Genomic DNA, 18,178 nt, shown 5'->3' with positions numbered 1-18,178 from the left:
TACTGCAGTGCTCCCAGCCAAACAAACTCTGTCAACTACTTGACTGACAGCTCTCACGGCCAATAGGAGACGGTAATTTTACTGTAGCCAATCGGAATGCGGGTTATATGTAGAAGAGGCGGGGCTTCATGGTGAGGTTGGTTGAGAACGTCGTGTTTACTGCTGTCGCAACTGCGCTGTTCCTGCCCGCCTACCCTCCCTGCGCGTGGACCACAGAGCAGGCCAGCGCGCTCATTTGCAGCGGAAGGAGCACGCGCAGCTCGACAGAACAGCCGGCCTGGAAGTCATCTGAGTTACTGGCAGCGTCGACGTCATCAAGAGTTTAATATCGCCAGTGGTGTTGTGTATTGGTATCGACCTCTCCTGATCCTAATTCAGTGGACTAAGAGAATAAAACACACACAGTGACACACAATATTCAGGTATATTACATGTTTATACAATTCGAGAAAACACAATAATAGGCAATGTATATTATCAGTGAGCTTTTATTAATATTGAAGTGGCAAAAGAGGCCTCAGACACAAAATATAAGGCAAGCTTCATTATTTGAGTATGAATCAATAACACAAAGAGCAATTATGTCTCACAGTCTTGCAGCATTCTTTCTAATTAAATGACAATGTCTCTGTATAAACTAGACTACCTCAGCTTATAGCATAAATTGTATGCTATGTATTTTTAATAACCAGTAGGTCAAGACAAGGCAAAACAAACATGGTGGCAAAAACACACTTCTTTCTTTTTTCCAACGGGACCAATATCTTACAAGTCTTATGATGTTTGGTGTGCAAAACAATGCGAATGTTTTTACCAAAAAAATACTAAAATTATATAATTATTCACTACATAATATTACAATCATTATGTGATGTCACAGGCCTGTAATTGATTTATTTGCTTCGTGGAAATTTTCATGGGATGCCGACATAAACTTGGAGATATAAGTGTGGTTATATGGTATGCACATACTTACTCTTCACTACGACACACACACACACACACACACACACACACACGCACACACACACACACACACACGCACACACCTTTTGTCAGTTCTCCTCACTGTTCTCTATCCTGCCCGGCTCTCTGAGGGAGCACTCTCCTTAATTGCATTCCCCCGCCCATTGATTATTTTAATGGTTCTCCATGCTACACAGTGGGCTCCTGCGTGCCTGCACCACATCAAGCTCACACACAGTCTCTGCACATCCCTTTCTGGAGCCCCGTGTGCTTTCCTCACCAAAGGTGGCAATTATTGAACACATGGCATTACCAGTTTAATTCGAGGTTCAGAGTAATTACAATCCAATTATTGTAGCTTCCTCCAATTCTCCACAATCGCCTCATTCTCTCGCTTACAATGATGGTCAGACAGCTCTTTTCATCCGTGTGGACGTTCCTTTCTTAAATCATAGGAAGTACACAAGATTGCACCTCTGCAAAAAAAAAAAACGTACGGTTTGTGTTAAATGTTTTAACATTTATTAAAGTGCCATGCCATTCATAACACTTGACTGTGTGCCGTCTCTCACAAAGACTGCATTCAGGATGACATTTGCTCATCTCCTCTTGTTACGTAGTCAGCTATTAAACTGTCATCTCGCTCTTCAAACCATCATTTGTCCGTCTGGCATTACCTTTGTGAAAAATTAAGAGACGTGCAAATGCACTGCGATGGGCTGTGACCATGGTGACAGGGTTGGATTTCTTCTCCTCTGTGGAGGTTGGTGAGTACAGCATGTCCAGATGCGACACATAAAGCACGGTGAGCACACATCAAAACATTACAGTAAAATGATGATCGAGCACGTTTTCAAGCACTCATTGTGAAAGATACAAAAGGCTACATTCTAAATCTCATTGATGTCAGCTTTGACTATTTCATAATAATATATAGCTGATGTTCTACTGAGTGATCCAGAATAGATTGGAGGTTTCATAATCCTGCGTCTTTTATAATCAAAGCACAAAAAGTAAAACATTACGTCTTAAAGCGATTGTTCACAACAGTAACGTTAGCTGTTTATTGCTCTGCTATCTGTGAGTGTTTTTGATGTTCCCAACATCATTTATCAGACATTACGCTTCTATTTTCAGTCATTTACATTATATTGATACATTCGGCGCAATGGCTGAGTGATTGGCAGTAAATAACCTTTATGCCATAGATCTCTACTTCTTCTACAGGCCTACCACTTGCCTCTATGTTTATTTACTGTGTTTCACTCGTGCACATTACGTTACTAAAACCAACAATTTCCCGTCACCATACCCACTAATGTGCATATCATACATGGCAAATATTAGATTATACATTACATCCTCAATAGCAAAGACTATTTATACCTTTTTTTAAATTCTTATAGCCACACAATTGATCAAACCAACGGCAAACAGCAAATAGCCTCAACGTAACCAGTCAGCGTGCAGCATGTTTCAAAACCTAGTGTTGTTTTTTTCTTATTTGTATGCTTAATGGAGCAGATATGAAAGTCATCCCTGTTGGGTTCAGTAAAAAGAGAACAGAAAACAAAATGTGATGTCATAGACTGTGACCAAGTCTAGAAAGTTCCCGACGACTAATATTGTGTCCTTGTGACTTGACTTCGTTGCCCTCTCGTCGCTCCCTTCGCAGCCCTGCAGAGCGACGGCCCTCTAGTCGCTCTGGACCTTCTTTAGGTGCTCTGGCCCGACCAGCCGAGAGTCCTCAGTCACCTCCAACAGAGCATCCATCTCTGGGCTGTCTACCCTCACCAGCTCCCCTTCTTCCACCTCCACGTGCACCCCCAGGCCGTTCTCCTCTCCGCCTGGCTGGTCCTCGTCTTCGCCCTCGGCCACCTCCACCATCTCCGTGTTCTGCAGCACCACCACCTCCTCCTCCCCTTCTCGGATCTTCTTCACGTGGAAGGTGAAGGGGGGCACGCGGTACACGCTGGTCTTGGAGCGAGCGTAGACGGTGTGGTCGGGAGTGAGGGATTTCTTCGCCTTGTCTTTGGAGCTCTTCATCTTGGCCTTGCGCTCCATGTTGGGGGTCATGCGGGTCCCGAGCTTGCCCATCTTCTTCTCCAGGCTGTGCTTGGTCTTCTCCAGGTTGTCGCGGGTTCTCTGTCTCGTCTTCTCCATGTTGTCGCGGGTTCTCTGCTTGGTCTTCTCCAAGTTCTCCTTTGTCTTCAACTTGGTCTTCTCCATTTTCTCTTTGGAGAAGGCTTTCTTTATGTTGTCCACTTGCTGCTTGGTGGTGCGCTGGATGCGCTTGGTACGAGACTCCTCGATGATCTCCTCGATCTCCACCTCCTCATCTGAGTTGAGCTTGTCTGGGAGTCCCTCTTGTCCCTCGGGTATCTGCTCAAGGCCCTCCACGACTTGGCCTTCAACCACCGTCTCTGCAGCCTGGGATTTGGACGTCTTCGGTGGCTTCACTTTGTCCTGAGTGAGACAAATAGTAGAAAAACAGAAGACTATTTAGCCAATGAAGCATTACATTAAGGAATCACAATGTGTCAATTGAATAATTTTCAAATTGACATTTACTACAATATTATCAGACATGGTGCCACACTGATTGTATTGTATGATTCGTGCAAATTATGGCATTTCCTTTAATATGCCATGTGAAAATGATCAGCTTGAGAAAGTGAAGTTAATGGCCTTTGGGTGAGAAATTAAATTGTAAATACGAGCGTGACGCTTCACAGACTCAAGTCATCTATACAGTCACTGCACACGTGTTACTGCTTGTAGCTTGTGTAGAGTGCCATCTAGTGGTGTCAATCACAGGCCAGCAATCAAGTGCCAACATGGCTGCAGCCAGTTGTTCTATACTTCCAAGTATTAACATAATAACATAGTCAGGTGTGGTGACAGGTGCTGTATACCACATCCCTGAAATAACTATAAAACTATGGGGATTCAAATAAATAACCTGCAACTCCACAGTCATATTGAAACTAATGCTAACTGGCTGTTGCATCTGTAACCACAGGAGTATTTCCTGCCACTTTGCTATCATTTCTCTATAAATTCTGAACTCACACACTTTCAATGTTGTGACTTAACATCTTGATTTCCAATCAAATCTCACAGCAAACACATTTTATATTCGAAAAAGACATGGATTAGCTTTAAATTATAGATGTGCTATGTTCTATAATGTATGATGCCGCTTTCGCTTCACTGGAAAGACTTGGTTGGTTTGCACAGTTTCAGTTTAGCCGTAAAACGTACACAGCACGGCAGAGTGGCAGTTTCACACAAAGTAACTGTATGTGCGAACCCAGAAGTAGGGCCATACCATCTGTGGTGTCCACTTACACTTCCCTCCCAGTCTTTTTCTTTACCACACAGTGTACAGAGAGTTACTGCTGACCTGCTGCCAATAAATCAGTGCTGCAGAAACGATATGTCCATGTTACCAGACATCCACACAAGGAGAAGGAGCACCATGCTAACTATGTTAGCATCTTAACAGCATGTCAGTGGCCCCTAGAGGGATTAAAGATCTCACCCTGCTGCACCTCGGTGCCACCTCACTGCTTCTCTTTATACAAGCATAAGATGTGTGAGAGTAAGTCACAATGCCTCAATTCTTTTTTTATTACATTTACAACAAAAAAGAGCATCCTTTGATATCTGTGTCTTCACCGTATAGCTTGGCCTTGATAGGTTGTCTGAGACTGGGCTCATCGTTTTCTATACATAAAGGTTCACAATCTGAATATTAGCTCAAAGCTAAAAGCAAATTTGGTTTGACGTGTTCGTCTGTTGCCACATCCAGACTGACTGTCCCGCAGAAACAGCAGGGCCGACTGACAGCAGAGAGCAACACATGAGGAGGAGGGATATTTGGGAGTGTGAAGAGGTATATTGGGACATGTGTTGATTTATCACTGCCAATATCAATGTTTTCAAGGAGACTAAAGGTTTGAAAACTCATACTGGACTCGATAAGGTGGGTTTTGTAGAGTTATGTCAGCGCTAACTTGCAATATTTAAAGTAAAAATTGGTTTTCAATGTTGATATCAAAGACAAACACCTGTCAGATCACGTGATCGGCACATCTCCCATGGCAGTTTAGGTATGGCCATACGATCCGACCATAAAATGGGCATTGCCTGTTTATCTGGTGCCGTGTATGGTGTGGGCTCGACCTGCTGTATGGGTTTATTTTTGGCTGGCCTTTGCCTCTCTCTGGATTCTATCTACCGCCCCCCCCCACACACACACGCACACACACACCCCTCCTCTCCTGCACGGCAACAGATAAACACAGCGCTCTGTGACCATGGCAACCACCTGCTCATGTTGTCTCTGGTGGGTGGTGAAGTTTAGCTGGATAAACAGCTGACGTCTCTCACAGTACACCGACGTGAGTGTACGACAATTAAACCACTAAAATATAAACTGCACCTGCTTTGCAGCCGTGCACAAAGAGCAGAGTGGGGCTAATGAAGCCAAACTGGGAACACTTTTCATGAGAAGTTCTGACGCCTGAACAGGAAGCGTCTGCAGCCATATGGAAGCGGTGCTAGCCATCCTTCGCCTGGGTCCACACCTTTGAATCCGCCCACTCCACCGAGTTCAAGTGCTACGAGTTGACAACCCGGTCTGATATCAGGCAAAGGCATCATGGGAACAGCTGAGATCACACAGAACAGAGAAGCTGCAACACGATCCAGGACCACATAAGATCCGTACACCACTAAAGTTAAATCACTAACACTTAGTCCGCTTTTGAACCTTGAAACCGATGGAAAACAAAGCACGCTACATATTGTGAGGGATCGCCAGTGAGCACTCGCTGTACTGTTCACTGATGAACCTGTCAAGATGTAATCTTGAGATCCGAGGATATTTCTTGTCAGTCGGCCAACGTACACACTGATACAGATGTATCTGCAATAAGCTGATATCAGACTATTTATTGGTCTAGCCCTACTAGATATATTTTAGTCACATTTGTAGAATGTTTTTGATCTTTTATTAGATTTCTAAGGCTTGTGGGAACCCACGTGAATAAACAGAGGCGTTGCACGTTGGAGCATTTCGTTGTCGACATTCAACATTCGGCCCACTGCATCAGTGGAATTCGTGATAACATCAGCAAACCCTGTTTGTGTTTCCCTGCCTGATTACAAAGAAGGGGCTTGAGGCAGAAGATGGTGAGTCCATTAGTGTCTCTGCGTTACCTTCCACTCTCCTCCCACCTACCAGCAGTGGAAAAGTCGGCACCGTGTGTGTGTGTGTGTGTGTGTGTTTACTGACAGGTGCCAGGGGAATAATGAGACCGAGTGTGTGTGTGCTCTCCTCAATAAGAAGGAGGTCTGTTGCTAACGTTTCTTTCCCCCAAGAGTGGCAGGAATCATACCTCATGGAAAAGTTGGCTAGAAAGAGTGGGAACTCTCTCTCTCCCTCTCTCTCTCTCTCTCTCTCTCTCTCAATGTGTGTGAGAGTGTTTGATTTGCTCGGACAAGCCAACAACTGTCCGAGGCGTCTCTCAGAAGGAGGCCCAACACAGGAGATGCAACTAAAACGTCCCATGCAGACTGAGGGGAACGGTTTTGGTAAACAGCTCAGACTACAACCTATCGAGGAGAAGGTTTGAGGGCCAAGGAGATCTGTGGGTGACCAGCAGCTCCTCCTGCTTTGATGAATAAAGATTAGACCAGAATGTTCTCATCCTGTGGTGAAAATTATGAAATCCTAAAAAAAATGTGATATATTCAAGGTGTTCGTGTAACAACTGCAAAGCTTTTTCATTGTTTAAATATCATCAGCAAAATGTTCTCTGTCTGACTCACACCGGGGCTGGGGGATAATTTAACCACGGACTGTTACCATTGACGACAGAGCAAACAGTGTTTTCAATCAGCTCGAGACAAAGACCTCAGCAGCTCTGACGAAAGCTGCTGGCGTCTGCTTCTCTCCATCGCCCTCCCTCTCTCGTCTCTCTATCATGCTGTTAAAAGACAGAAACTAATCCACCTGGTGCAATATTCCCGCTTGGTTATTTAAATATGTTGTCACCCGTTGCATTAATACAATAATTAAAAGGCTGTGTCGTTTGTGAGGGATTATTACAAGATTGCCAGTTTAAAAACAGAAAAGCAATCAAACCTTGTTATCCCTGCTATTAATTGCAAGTTGGCCGTGTGGGGTTTAGTTACGATTAAAATACATGTTATACATTAATGTAATACTGCATAAATATTTAATCTAAAATGAATACTCTGTATTTAATACAATAGTGATCCTGTTAGTAACATGCATTTATCCAAAGAAACCCGAACGAGGAAAATACTCTGACTGCTTACATGAGTATATACAGTATGTATATATTTTTCTTACAAATATTTCCTTCTGAGTGGTTAGGATGGGCAGTAAGATTGACTTTCGTTCACGTTCCCGATCCTGATCCACTTACATGCATGCGGACACTTAGCATCTCGCTCTCTTATAGATAAACACGCCCGTTCCTTTTGCGGCAGTGTGATGAAAGGCCTCTCCGGTGAGTCACAGGGGCAGCTGTCAGATCGAGCCCAGTCCTTGCAGCTGTGCACTTAGCTTTCACAATGAGTGATATCACCGACCCGTTTGCCCCCTCCGGGGGTGGGGAGAAGGCCAAGCGAAGAGATTGACATGAAACAGAGGTGGTGGTTGGTGTGTGACAGCCCTGCAGAGGCCTGGAACACGATGGCTTTGATCCCTAAAGAGTGCTCTGCGGCTAAAATAAGGACGCTAATGTACTCTGTTCATTCACATTGATGCCTCCCACACTCTCCTAAATGAGGCTCAAACAATGCACAGAGGACTGGTCCAGCCGCCTGCTACCGCAGACATTTTGAGCCTGACTCTTATGACTGAGGGCACAATGCAGATTCTGTTTCATGAAGCTCTCTTATTCGTCCTGTGGGTAATGGAAATATTAACAACCAAATCCCACTCTGTCTTTAGAAAAGAGAAGGGTCTCTGTGTACCCCGAAGCCAACATGGCGATGTCATGCACCAGTGCAGACCACAGAAAAGGGAGTTCCTCGGGTTTGCTGTCACAGTGATTTGTGATTTCACACACAGGGGGAAGCCCTTTTCCACGGCTCAGCCTTCCCACATCCACGACTCTGAGACCACTGGAAAAACAGGGTTAGTCCCATGCAAAGATGGAAATGTACTTTTCCATTTACGTTTCTCTGCGAACTGGCAGCTACAGTGCTGGAATATATTACATAACTATCCCTTTCTCTGTAATAGCGCCATCCACATCGACAATAAAGGGTCAGTCAGCCAAATTGATTAACTCTCAAATTCTCGATTCATGCTTAGATGTTTAGGAACAGACGGGAATTTGTTGCGGTGAGCATGAAGATTTTTTTTTTTTATTGTTTTGCTCTGAATTTGGTATTTAGCACCTTTAAGAAAAAGAAGGTGTTGCAATCATCCGTTATTCATTGTATCACTTTAAAAGGATAATGTGACGTGTGGATCAGGTGAGGGCATGATTAAGCTGCCAACATGAACACAGTGCTGGGCCCAGGAAACTATAACTGCTCTATTACATTAGGCCAATATCATGAATGATGACGAATAACTCCTGGAAAATAACACCTGGGGCAACCAGCCAATCACGCACACTGCTTTGCTTTGTCCCAATCGAGCTGCTGGTAGTGTGATACTGAATGAAGCCACTGGAACATAGTAGAAGGAAAAACTGACAGGCTGTGCGGCTTTCATTCTGTCCTTGTTGATCAGGTATATATGCACCGTGCACCCTTTTTTTAATCTAACATGAGCGACTGGGCTGTCTTTGTATTAATGGTGCGATGTTCCACCTTCGTAGTCTGCCTTTCAAACTGACCCATTATTTATAGATTAAATCATCCTAAACATCCACGTGCATGCAAAATCTAATCCCAAGGGCACCCAAAACCTGGCACGTTCTCAGTGACGGCCTATAACTCACATACCAGCGACAAGAACGGCGAGCCGCCACAGCAGCAGCGGTGAAATACACCACCAGAGTGACCTGACTGCACACAGCAGCCTCTGCCTTCACACGCAACCTCTTATGTTACAGCAATAGCCGGTATATTAATAGTGATCTTATGGATGCTGCTTCAACAGCAACTTTTTATATTTCTGCCATAAAGAAATACATTCAAAAGACATCTCTATTGGTACCTTGATTCACAGGTAGTTTAATATATATTTGCAGAATTTATGGTATTTACTGTGGGAAATATTTTAAATAAATGGTAAAAAAAACCGTATTATACAAGTAGCATTCAAAGGAGCCAACAAATAGTCAAACACACACACATACACATTTATCTGAAATTAGGGCCAACCATACACATATATGATGTCATAATTGATAAACCAATCAATCAGTTGGCGCTGCTGATGAAACAAGAGACCCCACACCTTTCCATTGCTGCTGGTTCATCCATAATGAACAGCGACATACTGAAGCGGTTTCCTTTAATAAACCAACCCATATAATTTGGCCAACGCTTTATTTTGGCTGTGGCCTTGTAGGTGAAGGGTGTGCCTACAAATCTTGGAATAAACAGCACGGAGGGTATCAGCAGCTTCCACCGAGTTGTGATGTGGTATGAGGACACATTTCTGTTCGGCGGCCAAGACCGCTGCCTACAACTGTTCAAGTCGAGGGGCGACCTGATTGGTCTCCCAGCTGGTGAAATCTGTCTGCTGCTATGGGACGGGGATGTTGTGTGAGACAGGAAGGCAGCCGGGGGCCTGAGATCAGCTCGGTGTCCTCTTTGTGGACGCGGAGAAACCGCTCGCAAACACATCTGGACTGATTTATACTGCAGAAGTATGCGCAGGTGTACACACGAGCACCTGAGGGATTGATTTTGAAATCGTTTTTTTGGGTGTATTAAAACAGAAAAGAAATGTGATGTGCAACAAATACTAAATTTGCGTCCCTAAATAACTCAACCACAACATGTAGACATGGGTTGGAATAGCAGGGATCCTATTTCTGCTGCACCAACTGTATATCTTCATGACAGGGGCACAGGAAAGGCTACAGTAACAGTAACACTGATACACACACACACACACACACACACACACACACACACACACACACACACACACACACACACACACACACACACACACACACACACACACACACACACACACACACACACACACAGCAAATGTACTGTATGTGAGCATGTCAAATTAGACCTCAGTCCTCAACCCTTAGTCCTTACTGAGTCATACGTGTAAGTAAAATGTTTGGAAATCTTTACATTCTATATAATAGCATATCAGCTTGAAAATCAGTCTTTACATAAAAAAAGAAAACAGCAAACAAGGTGAACAATAGCAGAGGATGCTGCCCGGTACACTGCATTTTAAACTAGTCACGTTCTTTTTTTTCAAAGCAAGGACAATGATTTTGAATTTTTCAAAATATAAAAGACTTACAAACCAAATGGAAAATAATTATTTTTGCTTAAGGTCGAATTCACTTCCTTCCCTGTGGTGTAGAAAATGTGTGTGTGTGTGTGTGTGTGAGAGAGAGAGAGAGAGAGAGAGAGAGAGAGAGAGAGAGAATCAGAGTGTTACAAACAGCCAGATTTGGCCAAACATGCCAAGAGAAACATAGCTCTGTCTGCAAGATGTTATTGGTCGCTGCTTGAACAAAGAGGTCGAGAGGAAGAGATCAGGGTAAAGAAAGCTTGACTTTAAAGGAATTTTTAGACATTTTGGTAAATATAGTATTTGCTTTCTTGACAAAAGGAAGATGAGAGGATCAATACCTCTCTCACACTTGTGCGAAACATATGAAGCTACCGCTATCTACACTTCATATCTTGTTTGTTTAATCTGCATTAAAAAAAACACAGAACTTTGCTGTGTTTCTTGTGATTATGTGTAAAAAAAAAAAATGGGTGTGTTGACTTCCTTACGTGACTACGACTGGCAAAGAAACAGTCTAGCAACGAGTCACTTGTTGTGCGGATCAGACAAACAGGACATGCCGCGTTGATTAGCGGTTCATCAGGTTCACTTCGCTACTTCCGGACAGAGCCTGACGAGCCGTTTCCAGTCTTTGTGGGAATAAACTGTCGCCTCGTATTTAGCGTACAGACATGGGAGCGGTTTCAATCATCTCATCTAACTCTTTGCAAGAAAGCAAATACAAATGTCGAACTATTATTAGAACAAAATCTAAAGGGCTCTCTTGATAAGATCTTGGGGATAGGTGTCTTCAGAGTTTAAGTCACACTGAGACACTGTATCTCATTAGTGTTCACTTTGAACACCAATCTTTTTGGCATAAAATAATAGTTAATTATGTGTTTTTTTCATTGCCATGCATGTCATAGTGTTGCAACCCACGACCCCATTAGCTATTGGACAACTATTTTGCATGCAGAAGCTCACACGCCACCGAGCACTGGAACTCTGAGCTCGCTCGACTTGGTCGCTGACATGCAATAGTGAAATGTGGATCCTGCCAGATATCTTTCCACCGTAGCCCGGCGAAGGGAGAAAGGGACAGAGAGGGGAGACATATAGCATCGGACCTGGGGGGACAGGGCCTTCTCCGTTGCTGCCCCCTCCCTCTGGAACTCCCTGCCCCAACACCTCAGACATTCTTCGTCACTTGCCACTTTCAAAACTGCACTTAAAACTCACCTATTCAAATCTGCTTTTAACCTCTAAAGTCAGTCATGTATGTTTTCTTTCTTTCTTTTCATGTTTATTTTATTTTATTTATTTTTTTCTTACTGTTATGTCGTATATTTTGTTCTTATTATAAATGCTTCTATTGTTTCTGTTTTTAACATGTAAAGTGTCTTTGAGTGCCTTTTAAAGCGCTATACAAATAAAATGTATTATTATTATTATTATTATATAGCAACACAGTGTGCAGCGCAAGTGCCGTTATAAATTACTGAATGAGCTTGGTTCTGGATTAGACGTCTGAGCTGGAGTAGAAGCTGCGAAGATGATAGTGGGAGAGAAACTGAGAAAGAGGGAGGGGTACAAGTGGGAATGTTGGCAGGAGAGGCAGAGAGATGCCGGCGGGATGAATCACAACACTAACTTAAGAGCTGCTGGTCGAGTGCTTTTCGGTCGAGTTGTTGCTCTTGCCTACAAGAGGTTGCCTAAGTGCTTCATGACTATACCCTCTCTGTAATGAGATCAGATTGATGCCTGAAAACAAATATTCAGAAATCTGAAGTGGCCAAAAAAAAGCTCTTGGCTGGATCACTGTGTCTGGAGCAAGTGGAACAGAGATATTACACAGTATGGCTAGCGAGGCTCGTTGGCTGCGATCTGAGCTCTGGAATGAGTAGACTGTAATGGAGAAGTCTTACGTCTCCGTGATAGAGTCCACCACATGGCTATCGCTTGTCTTTGAGCTGCAGCCAAACGCACCCTGATTCCAGACGTACAACTGTACAGTCTCACACTCTGATGGACGTATCACATTGCATACACTGGATTAATCCACATAATCATTTCAATGTGCATTATGAAGAGCACACACGTGGCCCCCAGATCTGACAGGCCGAGTCGCAGTTTAAAGTATCTAATAAAAGCACACATGTCCCCTTATCTAATGATCTGACATGAGAACTCACACTGGTACTTGCGTCACATGAACCATGTTGTTTTGCTGCTGGTTATCCATCAAATGATGGCATTTAAAGGGAAACTCAATCAATTTTACACATCTGTTTACAGGGTTTGGAAAGCACATCAGCATATGTGAGATACGTTGTAATGAGCCTTTTGTAGGCGCAGAGGGAGCTGCCTGAAATCTGATGAATTTACTCAAGTGATCACTTGAGTCGGCGTCGGTTGGGGCTGAAGACTACGAATTTTTTAAAAGTCTGGGGTGTGTGGAGTAAGAAAGACGTGTGGTTACCAGACCTCTGTAGCGCTACATCTCTGCTTGAGGCTAGCGGCTCGAAGCTACATTACACACACAAATTTCTCACCTAACTGTCGGTGGGCTAGTTGCATTGTGGGAAATGTAGTGTCAGGTTTCGACAAGGAAGAAGATTATGTGGAATAAGTTCTGCTGCGTGTTTTTTGATCTTTTTTTCTTAAACTGTACATCGTGAGTCTGAAAATATCATAGGACTACATTGGTAAATCGTTAAAGTATTCTTCTAAATGTCACGACAAATAAAATACCATTGATTAAAAATACAATACTTAAACAATAACAATGAAGTTTCTGATCCGCGACACAACTTTTATGATCATCCGTGATAGCGACCTGTCAATCACAAGGTAGCCCCGCCCTAAAGCATACCCTGCTTAATCGTCTATTTTATTCTAAATGGGACCACGATTTACCAAACAAACATCATGCTGTAGTGAGGAAGACTTGAAACTAGCAATTGAGACATGATGAACTCATGTTTACGATGTTTACTGAAGTGAGAAGTTGGGTAATTTTCTCATAGACTTCTATACAATTCTTTTAGCAACCAGAGGAGTCGCCCGCTGTTGGCTATAAGAAATAATGCAAGTTTAAGGCGCTACAACTTTGGCTTAACTTTTCAGAACCGAACATTGATGCCCGGTTCCACTGCGGTGCATTCATTTGCTGACTCCACTGACGGCATAGCACTGATTGGTTTCCAGGGAATAATTGCTTCATCTCTCATTAACTGGTTCACTTTGAGTATGCTAACAGAACTAGCTCAAGTGAGAGCGTGTAGAGAGTGTGGTGGGACTGCTGTCACACAGCAGGACACCCACTTCAATGCAAGTCTCCAACTGGGAGATGTGGAGGGCTTAGCTGAGATGAAGCTCGAGGCCCTCTGGGGTTTTTAACCAGCAACAGCTTCAGTTCACTGAAGCCAAAGACAATTGCTGGACATAGATGTGTTTGGTCTGTCAGAGGATGAGCAGGAGGCTTTGACTATTGGGGCGAGGCTTTACCATCGGGCAGCTGAGAAACTGGAAAATGATGACTATAACTACAACTTTTTCAATAATTCATTCACCGTTTTGGTCATTTTTCCAAAATGTGCAACACAGGCGAACAGCTTTTGGACAAGCAAAAGTTTTCTTATTACTGGAACATGTCATTTCTACAGAAACACAGTATTATCTCTGAACAGCTTGTTTCTTGGTTCATTTCCTGACAGCTATTGCTAAAACGAAATTGCTAAATACAACAACAGGATATTAGACTCTGAGGCTGAACTAGCAAAGTCAAAATGCCCGGCCACGTGGGACAAAAAGGAAATCAACTTGGGACTCGTTTAGAAATGGAGAGACAATTGGTCTATAAAGGAAAGCAATATTAGACCCAAAACAGTCAGAGCAGTGAAACATCGGGTTGGTGAAAGCAGGGCCCCATTGGATCACTGACCAGCTGTGACCCACAGAGCCCCCGATGACAGGCCGCTTGTGCCTTCTGCAGTAGGAAGACCCTCAGCTGCTGCAAGGTCACTTGTAATAAAGGGTTTGTTATTTTAAAACTCCACAAAAATGCTGCCTTATGAGGAAAGAAGTGTGCCACTTCCCTAATATACATTTCAAACTCTGAAGTCCCAAAACTGACATGCAAAATTAAGTATCACAAATCTGGAATTTGAAGCATATTTTGATGCAAATACTACAAGTAACTTTCTTTTTGTGTTGATTTTGGCGGTCCCTGTGGACACAAGTGGCAGTGTTTCTGAGCGCCCGAATCCCTTTAGAAAACCTCTCATTTTACTGCAGCATGGTCTGACAGTCTGCTCCGCTCAGTCCTGGTTCTGGTTCTCCTGCGCCTTCCTTTCCTCCAGCGGGCCCTCCAGCAGCGTGGTGTTGACGACCATTAAGAGATAACCAATCTTCTCACTTATCTTGGTCATACAGAGTCATCGGTATTAAATTGAGACAGTTTATAACCAGTTAAAAGTTCCCTCACAGTCAAATTCTGAATCCAGGAATTTCAATTTTAGACTGTAATACTTTTACTGAAGTAAACGACCAGAATACCTCTTCCACCACTGCTGATATGCAGTGTACATTTCGTGAAAATGTCATCATGACCACACCCTGCTGTTGCCAGGGGACCCTGCGTGCCCCCATCATTGCAGGTTTAATTATAAAGCATCACTGTCAAAGTCTTTCCAGGCGAAAAATTCTTAAGCGTGCGGCTATTCTCAGAGTGCAGAGACAGAGGACAGAATAATGGTAAATGGAGTGCACTTGTACAGCGCTTTTCTGGTCTTCCGACCACCCAAAACGCTTTGACACTGTCATCATTCACCCATCACACCCATTCATACACTGTAGGCGCAGCAACTAGCGGACCCGGGAATTGAACCTCTGATCCTCTGATTGAAGGACGAGCCTGCTCTACCAGACGCCCCGTAATAATACCGCAGTTACAGTTAAAGGTATCCATTTAACAAAGCAGAGCATAAAGGTTCTTCACAGCAAAGGTAATGCTGTGAAAATGCCACACTTGTCTTACTCAAATTCTAGCCTCACTTGACATTGACACTGCGAGTGAAATGCAATATTGGTGAGGAATGTCCCCACACACCTTGGTATTACGATACTTGTGAGGACACTTGCTGACTTTACTGCCACACACGTTGACCGTAACCTCAACGTTAACCTCTCCACGCCAAACCCCTAAGCCCATTCTTACACGTTAACACACAAACGGACGGTGGAGAGTGCTGAAACCTGACTGAGAGCCAGTGTTGATTTGCAACGCTGCCAACGTCTTGACCAGCCCACGTGAGGTAACTGGACACGGTGCGGCCATCGTTTGCCAACAAATAGATCGTGGCAGCTACTGCAACATGGAAGCTACAGATCCTACGACAGCTTTGAAACCTGACTGGGACCAGTTTAGACAGCGATAAGAGCGTTACGGTTTCGATAACACCGACAGGAAGTGACTCGATTCAAGTGGTTTGTCTGCCGAAACACAATCGAAACGTATATTCTAGAATAAAAACGGATGAAAGCCTGAGCTTTACAAAATAGTGCTGGCTCTACGAATTCCACGCAATGCACACTGCTCGTCCCTTTCATGTGCAGTGTCCTGCACTGACAATTGCACACAGGCATGCAGTAGCCCACGCAGTGTCACTAACAGTGGGAGGCACCTGCTTTGCAGAGTAATTTATTGAAGGACTAGTGTCTATGATTGGATTTCTGTGACATGCCAATAGCGTAACCTGCTCCCATAGTGGGCATCTCAGGAGGAGGGGGGGGGGGTGAAAAAGGTTGCCTGCCAATACGGATCCTGAAGTAAGCTCTACTCTCGAGAGGTTTGCAACTCTCAGATACACTGCTGCCAATGTTTTTTAAAGAAAGCCTTCTTCCTTTTCCAGCTTACAAATTGCAGCGGATGTTATGTGATGTGCATGAGGAATGCCTGCATGCTGCAAGTTTAACGGCCAGACGTGACAGCAAAAAGCTGCTCACCACTCAAATGCCTAACATGGTGTCCTTTATTCATATTATTTTCTATTTATTTTTTCAAGATGTTCATGGGCCCAACTGTTTGAGAAGCTCCCTGAAATAAATTGGGCCCCGCCGCGACGCTCACACTTATTGTGTTCTCAGATATTAAAGTGAAGGTTTGTGAGTGTCCCACTTCTGAGAAATCTAAATAATACAAACTACATCTTCATCTTACACGCCAGCAGTCTGCCAACTATCTGCCCTCTGAGCACTCAGAGGTGGGGCGTTGGTTCACTCTCAAGTAGCCCTTCATGCCAGTGTTTATAGGCCTTTTTATTTACACCCCGTGAGTCTTTATATAGTTTCTTTGGGGAATCATCAAGTCCTGGAGCGGGAGAGGTCACAATCAGCCTTTCGTTTTTTTCCATGGAAGCTACTAGTTTTCCCTTATAAGTGAAAGAAGAAATCAACCTCTCACTGAGCGTAAATACAAACTGCACAAACAGCTTCTAAATAGTGTCCGATTGCTCGTAAACATTGCAGCTCATTTAAGTGTTTGAGGAAAAAGCGATTCAGACATTTACGTCACGGAAAACCACGGAGCCAGAGCTTTGGCCAGCGTCCTCTATCCTGAGCAACTACAAAACATTTCCACCACAGAACAACTCAAGCCACAGTGTGACTCCTGCTCTCTCTGGTGAGATTATGTCAAAAGGTGCGTTTCACACTCCGTCCCCTCCCAACCTTCCTTTGCGGTGTAGGGAATGCAGCACACCCCCTTTAACATGTACTTTGAGTGTGAGCTTCACATCCACATGTGAAGCACAGCCACCGCATTCCCGAACAAAGATTGTTTGCTATAACTTAGTGCACCCTGTGATGAAGATAGTAAAATAACAAGCTCTCTCACACACACACACACACACACACACACACACCACGCAGCTCTCAGTGTTCACCTGGTAGATGAGGACTTTGAAGTTGCGTCTCTTGAGCAGCTCGTTCTCGTTGCTCTCCAGCTTCTTGATCTGGCCCGCCTGCTTCTCCAGGTTGCTGCGCACCGTCTTGACGTTGACGCTGACCTTGCGCACCTTGTCCAGCATTTTGTTGACAGTGTTGGCCGTGCCGACGTGGTTCTTGGACAACTTCGCCAGCTCCCCTTGGATGGACGACACCGACTTCTCCATGGCCTCCTGCCGGGCCTCGAGCCCGTTCTGGGTCTGCTGGATCTGGTCCACCACCCCGATGATCTTGTCCAGCAGAGAGAGCACCATGACCCCGTTCATCTGCGCCTCACTCTTGCCGCCGGGGCCGGTGGCAAGCACCAGGTCCGCCTCATCGGCAGGGTCATCTACAGGGTCGTCTACTGCCGGCTCTGTGGCGGCACTCACCAGGGCGACCTCGTCGTCATCATAAGGCACTTCTGCTAGGGTTGCGTGCTCCTTCTTGACACCTGTATCCGCCATGGCTGTCAGCTCTAAATACAAACCGCCTGCACACTCACTACAGATAAAAATACACTACTGAAAAACAACCCGCAGGAGCCCCGCTGCACAGCACTCAGTCCCTAATTCTTTCTTGTTACTTTCAGACAACTTTCTAAACCTCTTCCTTTCCCCTCTTCTACTTCACGCTTAAACTTTCTCTTCACCCTCAGTCTCACGCTCTGAGCCTTCTCTGTCTCTCTCTGTGCCTCTGCTCCGGGATGCCAGCCAGCCAAGGGGAGTAGGGCCTCTCACAGCTGAGGCATGT

At 44.4% G+C, this 18,178-nt stretch overlaps 1 protein-coding gene across 1 annotated transcript; it reads right to left on the bottom strand.

Annotated features, from left to right (window-relative positions):
- Nucleotides 1-1,170: 1,170 nt before the first annotated feature.
- On the bottom strand, nucleotides 1,171-18,178 carry cavin1a (caveolae associated protein 1a). The gene is made up of 2 exons (XM_076085480.1): nucleotides 17,386-18,178; nucleotides 1,171-3,432 (listed from the first exon to the last, which is right to left on the bottom strand). Exons 1-2 carry the CDS (start codon nucleotides 17,890-17,892, stop codon nucleotides 2,662-2,664), a joined length of 1,278 nt encoding a protein of 425 aa, XP_075941595.1. The 5' UTR covers nucleotides 17,893-18,178; the 3' UTR covers nucleotides 1,171-2,661.

Source organism: Anarhichas minor, unplaced genomic scaffold (genome assembly GCF_050575085.1).
Source record: "Anarhichas minor isolate MPS153535 unplaced genomic scaffold, ASM5057508v1 ptg000007l, whole genome shotgun sequence".
In the NCBI taxonomy this organism is placed as follows: Eukaryota; Metazoa; Chordata; class Actinopteri; order Perciformes; family Anarhichadidae; genus Anarhichas; species Anarhichas minor.
Note: the sequence above shows the minus strand (reverse complement) of the source record. Positions and strands in the feature narration are given on the sequence as shown.